Source organism: Haliaeetus leucocephalus, unplaced genomic scaffold (assembly GCF_000737465.1).
Source record: "Haliaeetus leucocephalus isolate CR32 unplaced genomic scaffold, Haliaeetus_leucocephalus-4.0 Scaffold577, whole genome shotgun sequence".
NCBI classification, from domain to species: Eukaryota; Metazoa; Chordata; class Aves; order Accipitriformes; family Accipitridae; genus Haliaeetus; species Haliaeetus leucocephalus.
In genome coordinates this window covers 7,380,282-7,387,330 of record NW_010973013.1, presented here as the reverse complement: position 1 = coordinate 7,387,330, position 7,049 = coordinate 7,380,282, and the positions used below count along the sequence as shown (strand labels likewise).

Below are 7,049 nucleotides of genomic sequence, written 5' to 3'. Positions count from 1 at the left end.
CCGCTCGCTTCCGGGTGTGTGTGTGGGGATGGCGCGGATCACGCTGGAGGATTTGGACGGTCTGGGCGAGGAGGCCGCAGCCGGCGGAGACGGCGAGGAGGAGGAGGAGGACGAGCAGGAACGGGGCCGGTTGTTCGCGCACTGGGAAGCCGTAGCCAGCACGCACCGAGTGAGCCTGCCCCGGGGTGAGCGTGGAGACGGGCTGGAACGGGGAACGGGGGATCCGTTACCGGGACAGCCTGGGGGAAGGTGGCTCTGAACCGGGCCGCGGAGGCGGTGAGGCCGGGAGAGGCTTTCCACGGCTGACAGCGTCCTGAGAACCGGCTTCGAAGCCGGTGGCAAGTACCGGGGGGTTGGCCGGACCGGACCCCGGTGCGCGGCGGGATTCCCCTCCGCTCTCCGGCCTTGGCGAACCTCGCTTCACCTCTGCTTTTTTGCCTTGCAGACATGGCGGGCCCGATCGTCCAGATGACCCGGCACAACCAGGCTCGCGAGCCCGTGCCGTACGTTACCCTCTCGCAGCATGAGAAGGTGAGGCCTGCTCCTCTCTGCGCGGCCAGGCGAGGCTGGGGTGGGTGGGTGGGTGCCGCCATCACCGTCGCCACCGCCAGCCTGGGGAGCGGGAAGAGCGGCTTCCTCGCAGAGAAGGCAGCTGCGAGTCAGCTTGCGCGTTGCCGGCCTTCCAGAGGTTTCTGCAGAAGCGCTGCAGCCAGGATGGTGACTCTGGATTGGCGCAGCATTCTGCCATTCCTGCGTCGTCTTCTGTGTTGAGTAACGGCAATGCTCAACTCCCCAGCCTTTGCTGTAAAATCGGACTAGTCGTGCTGCTTTCTCTGGTCTCTGGGGCTTCCAGCTGCCTCCTTTACCAACCTGTCTTCTGCTGGGGTGGGCACATCCAAGTGAGCAAATTTTCAGTTCAGAGTCTGCTCCCCACCTTGCTCAAAACACTCTGTCGCGTAGCTCAAACTCCTGCTGAGTTTGTGTTTGTGCTAGTTATGTGGCTACCGGTTGAGCTGGCGATCTCAGCTGGCACAAGATAAGGATGTTTCTGTGGGGAACACGGGGCCTGGCTGGCAGACCTGAGCATGTGGTGGTGTTTGTCACAACTGCCAATCCAAAGGCGGTAGCTTCTGCCTGAAGATCTCCCGTTCTTGCTGGCTAAGTTGCACACCTCCTCTCATCTCTTGCACAAAAGGGTGCTTCTGCGCTTTGAGAAATAACTGTGAAGAAGCGCTTGTCAGACTGGTTCCTGCGTCTCTGCAGGCTTGGTTGGGCTTGCTACCAAGAAGACATCTGTCCCTTGTCCTCTAAATGAGGAGAGCTTAACCAGTTTCTTCTGGGCTGAGGTCCAGCACTCCTGCCTGTAAAAGGTGTCTGAGGGTTGTATAGCTCTGAACTGGGGCTTCACCACACTCCCTCTTCCCCTGTTCTTCTGGGTCCCAGGGACTTCTCTGGGCTCTTCTCTACCTATGCTGGTCCCAGGCAGGAATGGGGCCCCAAGACTTTGTGGGGCCTGAAGATCTTTTGTTGCTCTTGGCATCCCCTCTGCACCTGAGGAGGATTCTCAGAGTTTGATTCTGGGGCTGGGTGAGGAGATAGAAGCCTCTTCGTGGCATTCGTGCTGAGCGGCCTCCGGAGCTGGGGCCCTTAAGGGCAGGTTTCCCAGGCTCGGGCAGGTCGTTAGTTTTTGGTTGCTCCTCCTGAGCTGTCAGTGCTACAAGCCCTCATCCTCTTGGAGGCAAGTGAACTGTTATGCCACCTGCAGAGCCTTGCTCTGTCAGTACTCAGTCAAATTCCCTAGCTCACATCGCAGGGACCTGTTGCCACTGGGTCTGTGTGAAGCACCTTCACTCTTCCTCTTGGTCAGGTCTCATCTTCTAGAGCGGTGCTGCTGAACATAATAATCGGTCTGTGGAAGGACCAGACAGCACGCCTTGCTGGGCTGATAGGTTTATTTGCAGATGCTGTGGCAGATGAGAATTGCAAATAGCCTAGAGGGACTGGCAGGTTCCGTGCTTGGAAAATGCTCTTGCTCTGCTTTGCTTGGTGGGACAATAGCAGGCATGGCCCCATCTAGAGGGTGAATGCTGGCTGGCCTGCAGTGTTTTGGGGCACTCTTCTTCCTGGCAGCCCACCGATGCACATGAGCAGCCCAGATGCCTTCCTCCTGCCTTTGGTTTGGCTTTCTGAGTAGAGACCCAATTTGGGTGGAGGCACAGGGAGGCTGCGCTCAGTGTTGAGGCTGGTCACCACTTCCTGCCACACTCAGTGCCAGCACAGCTGTGGAGCACAGAAGTCTGGAGAAGTGCCCTGAGCTCTGTGGAACAAGGTTGTCTCATGACTGCTTTAATCTGGCTGAAGAACAAGCTGAGAGCAGGAGGATAGGTGCTGGCTACAACTTCCCTGCCCCTCTTTATGCAGTACTTGTGGTTATAACCATGCCATGAGCTGAACTACGAGCAGAGCCAGATGCAATCTTCCCACTCCCCTTGCCCCCCTTCTGTGTTGGGTTTGTCCAGAAGACTGGGCATCTGTGCTGGAAGTAGAGATTCTGACCCATCCCAGAAAGCTGTCCCCTCTGCTCCAGCTGGGTTCACATCTCTTCTTCCTCCTGTCAATTCTTGGTATGGGAGAAGAATCCAAGAGGAGTTTTGTTCCAACCTTCACAGCTCTTCTGGGTGCTAGAGCTCTTCTGCCAGACTTTCCCTTCTACTGGGGACGAGGCTTTCTGCTTGTTATCCTCTGTGCACGCAGTGGTCCAGGGAAAAGGCACTGCCCCTGAGAATAACGTCAACCTTACTGGAGGCCTTTGGGTGCCTGGAATCAGGAACATCCTTGTGAGTAGGCAGGACAGTGACTGGAGAGGAGCAGAAAGTCCTGTGCCCCCTGCTGAGGATGTGCTGTATTCCTTGTGCATGCCAGGAGCCTCCAAGCCTCCCTGCACCCTGTCCCCTGTCTGTGCTTTTCCTTTCACTGACTTTTGCCCAGTGCTGTTAAGTGTCCTCGTCTGAGGTGCATGTGATGCCAGTTCCCCTTGCCTTCTCCGGCCTCCCCTGCCAATCACTGACTAGCAGGGGGTCTCATTTTGGCAGGGTCCTGTCTCCCCAGTTCCTGCCTGTCAGTGTTGGTTTTGCCACCCAAGTGCTGCAGTGTTGTCGGTGTGCTTGACTCTGACTTGGCTTGTCTGTGGCCTGTTTCAGAGCGAGGAAGCAGCCTACGAGGAGCGGCGGTACCCAGCTGGGAAGTGGGCATGTGTCACCAAGGGGGAGCCCATGTATGAGCAGAGCATCTCCATGAGCTTCATGAAGCTCATGCGCTACATCTGCAAGGAGAACTCTGTAGGTGTGTGCAGGCAGGGGCTGGAGGGGGCTGGCAGGCCGTATAGAGGGAGGGCCCTGCCGCTGTTCATCTGGAGTGGGGAGGAGGGCTGCCGCTACTGACCCAGCCATCTCAATGTGCCTGCTGCCTTCCTACCTCCTTCCAGGTTGCTATCTGGGCATGACAGTCCCAGTGCTCAACGAAATCCACCTGACCAAGGAGGGGACCGAGCTGGAGCGTGAAGTCGTAACTGCCTATTATCTCCCGGGAGAGTTCCAGCAAAACCCTCCTGTTCCCATGGACCCCGAAGTCCGCATCACCGAGAGGGCACCGCTCCGGGTTATAACCAGGTGACTCCAGCACCAGAGGTGTTTTCTCAGCTCAGCAGGGTGTATGAACTCCCTGCATGGCTGCTGCGCTTCCTTGGACAGAGGGATGGGAGCCCTGGCTGTGGGAAGGGGGAATGTGCTGGCTGTGTTGCTTACGTTGCTCCCTTTGCTGCAGGGTTTTCTACGGGATGACCACTGAGGAGACGATTCTGCGAGAGATCGCTCTCTTCTGGGAGCTCTTGGGCTCCACAGACACTGTGCTCCGGGAAACCTACATCGTGGCTGCTTATGAAAATCCCAGCATCCCTCAGCGCCGCAACGAGATCTGGTTCATCTGCCGAGCAGAGTGAGTCCCCTCTGTGACCGCAAACTGTCCTGTGACTGGACCTGGTGTAGATGGCAGTTCTGACCCAAAGGAGACGAATGCACATCCTGACCCACCGTTCACCCACAAAATGACAGACCGGGAGACTGCGGGGTGGGTTTGCACTCTACCCTGCGAGGGCCCAGCCAGGGGAAAACCTGCCTGGTCTGCACTTCACCTGCCCCTGCAGGGGCCGGCTGAGGCTGGAGCTGGCACCGGGGAGAGCCTCTGCAGCAGGCTCCTAGTGGGAAGCACGCGCTGGGGTCTTGTGTAAGGCAGTAACTGTGTGGGCTTGTGCAGTGTGCTAGCCTGACCTGGGCTTCTCTCAGCTCTGAGCTGGGGTTGCAGAGCCGTGCCAGGTACGCTAGTGGGGCTTGTGGTTGGCAGAATCACAAGCTGATGGTGTCCAGAAGGTAGATGACTGTGTACGAGGTGTGGGGCTCTGGGCTCTGGCCTGCTTCCTGTGAGAAAGGCTGCCTGTCCCTAACAGAGCCACTGAAATGCTGCTACAGGGACGGTGGGGTTCGAAGGAGGAAAGGCTCGCTGCAAGCGAGATGTGGATCGTGAACGTTTCCTGCTGGGATGGCTCTCTTTGGACTGTTGGGTGCCTCCCTGGCTGTCACTCGCCATCCCTCAGCCAGGACTGGGGTGGTGGCAGCCTTTGTCCATCAGTTGTGGGTGCTATTTTGCAGACCTGCTGCAAGCTGAGAGGGACGGGTCCTGACAGCAGCAGCAGCGGCACCGCTGTGTGTCGTGTTGTGCATTGATCAGTGAGTTTCACACCCATTGAAAACCGTCACGCTTTCCTGGGGGAAGCTGGCAGTGCCAACAGTAAATAAACCCAGCTCAAACCACTGCAGCTGCAGACCACTGATAATGGGGATGGGGGGTGTCCAGGTTGGCTCGGGAAGAGCCTTGCTCTCTCCTTCCTCAGGATGCTCCAGACTGCAAAGCCGTGGCTAATTAGAAGGGCTCTAATGTTTGCCCAGCTTACGGCCTCGTGTTCGGCCAGGCACAGCCTCTGCTTTGCTGCACAGGCTGCTTCAAACAACTGTGGCCACACTCCCCTGCAGGTGAGGTGGTTTTCTGCTGGATGGGGTCTGCTCTAGCCTCGTTTTTCCCCTGTGCAAAAAGTTGGCTCCTTTGACTCTACTGCACATGGGCGCCTGATCGTGGGGGCTGAGAATTCAAACGTGACTGCACATTGTGCTGGTTGGCTGCAGGAGCTGGTGTGCTTTTGCAGGGATGTGCTTAACTGGCTCAGTGTGGAGGAACTTCTGGCTGCTTCTGACCCAGTTCCCAAGGAGTTTTCCTCCTGCTGTAACTGGAGGTGTGCTGTGTGCCTCGCCTCCTGCTGCTGCTGCCCAAACTCTGGCTCTGGCCCTTTAGCCCTACGATGCAGCCAGAACTGGGGGGAAGGCCAGGGCCAGCTCCGTGGTCTCATTGTCGTAGCAGTGCAGGTGCCTTCTGCTACTCCGTTCTCCAGTCAGATGCTGTTCACTGCCCTGTCCAGGCTGGCTTGTCCTCCTGCAGCGAGGGAGCCTGGCTGCCCAGCCTGTGGCTGTGGGGAGAGCAGAGCCGAGCGTGTTACACCCTTCTCTTTGGGGAAGCAAGGTAGCTTCAGGCAGAGTCTGGGCAAGCACAGCAAGAGCAGACCGTGGTTTCCTGGCTATCTGGTGGTGCAGTTCTTGTCCCTGGGGCACTCAGGGCAGGTGGGGCTGAGGAGGTGCTGTGACAGCCTGCAGCTCTGAGGGCTGATGTGGCAAGCGCTCCTCAGATTAAGAGTGGCGATACCGGGATTAGCAGCGCTGGCTGCTGATCACTTCCCTCCTGGGGAAAGGAGAAGCAAGTCCCTTACGTGAGGCTGGGGTCCGGTAGCTCAGCGTCGGTGAGAGCGCAAAGTCAGCCACCACATGTGAGACAGAGACCCTTCCTCTTACTACACGTCAGGTGCTTTGCTTGCCCTGAGCTTGCAGGTGGAAGTAAAACTTGCTTTCTAGAGCTTGCTGAATAGGCTGCCGCTTCCTCTGAGGCTGCTTGGTCCCCAACCACAACCAGAACAGCTTTCGGTGAGAGGAAGCGGTGGCTTCTCTATTGAGAGAGGACTGGTCTGCGGCTACCGGCAAAGCCGCACAACCGCGCGCCCAGCTGGGGCAGCTCCGTGGTCTCCCAGGCCCTGCTGGAGGTGGTAATGGTGGGGGCTTCTGGTGCAGCTCCAGGCTGGCACCGCCATAGAGGGCAGCAGGCGTGCTCCGATCCAGTGCCAATGGGCTTTGCCGAGTCAAGGCTTCAGCGTCCTCCGTGATGGATCCAGCAGCGCTTTCGGGGAGGCTGCGGGGCGGGGGGTCTGACGGTAAGTCTTCCAACAGTATGAAAAGCAGCCAGAGTTTTGGAGGCTCGACAAACCGTCTGGAAAGCTGGTGTTCAGAGCTGCAGCTGCCAGTGGCAGTGGTGTGGAGCCGCAGCAGGTTGCACGGGAGACCTTCGGCTGGGCACCGAGGCCTCTGGCCCGCGCCATGCAGGTGGCCAGGCCAACTTGCACTGCTGCGCCTTGAATTTGGGCGATGCAGAGGAGCAGCGAAGAAGCAAAGCGACGGCGTTGTGCAGCTGGGGCTGCGTGTCCAGCCCTCTACCTGCCTTCGGGTGCGATGCCCCTGGCTCCCCGGTGCCCCTGTGCTTTCACAGGGTCCCTCAACAATACGGCTTCTACTGTCCACCTAACGAACAGTCAGCCTGGGAGGGAAGCTCTTTTATCTCCTCCGCGGCTCCTCACCACCCCACGTTGGGGCTTGCTACGACTGGGAACTGGAGATACCCAGCTCCTTCTGCGGTTCCCAGCCGGCTAGCCCTGATACCGAAAAGCCGGTCGAAGAAACTCTCTAAGACTCAGAGTTTTAGAAAGCAGGCATTCTTTATTGCAGCGCTGGATGCACGGGGGCTAGTTCCAGCTAGCGTGCATACCACTGCTTTAGCACTAACAGGTTATATAGAATAACTAATTGCGTATTAATCAGATTAGTATACATATACATAAAAAT

At 57.9% G+C, this 7,049-nt stretch overlaps 1 protein-coding gene across 1 annotated transcript; it reads left to right on the top strand.

Annotated features, from left to right (window-relative positions):
• The first annotated feature begins 6 nt into the window (after positions 1–6).
• On the top strand, positions 7–4,854 carry LOC104838206 (heme-binding protein 1-like). Its single transcript, XM_010577828.1, has 5 exons — positions 7–185; positions 446–531; positions 3,201–3,342; positions 3,485–3,668; positions 3,823–4,854. The coding sequence occupies exons 1-5, from the start codon at positions 29–31 to the stop codon at positions 3,995–3,997; spliced, it is 744 nt and encodes a 247-aa protein (XP_010576130.1). The 5' UTR covers positions 7–28; the 3' UTR covers positions 3,998–4,854.
• The last annotated feature ends 2,195 nt before the right edge of the window (positions 4,855–7,049 follow it).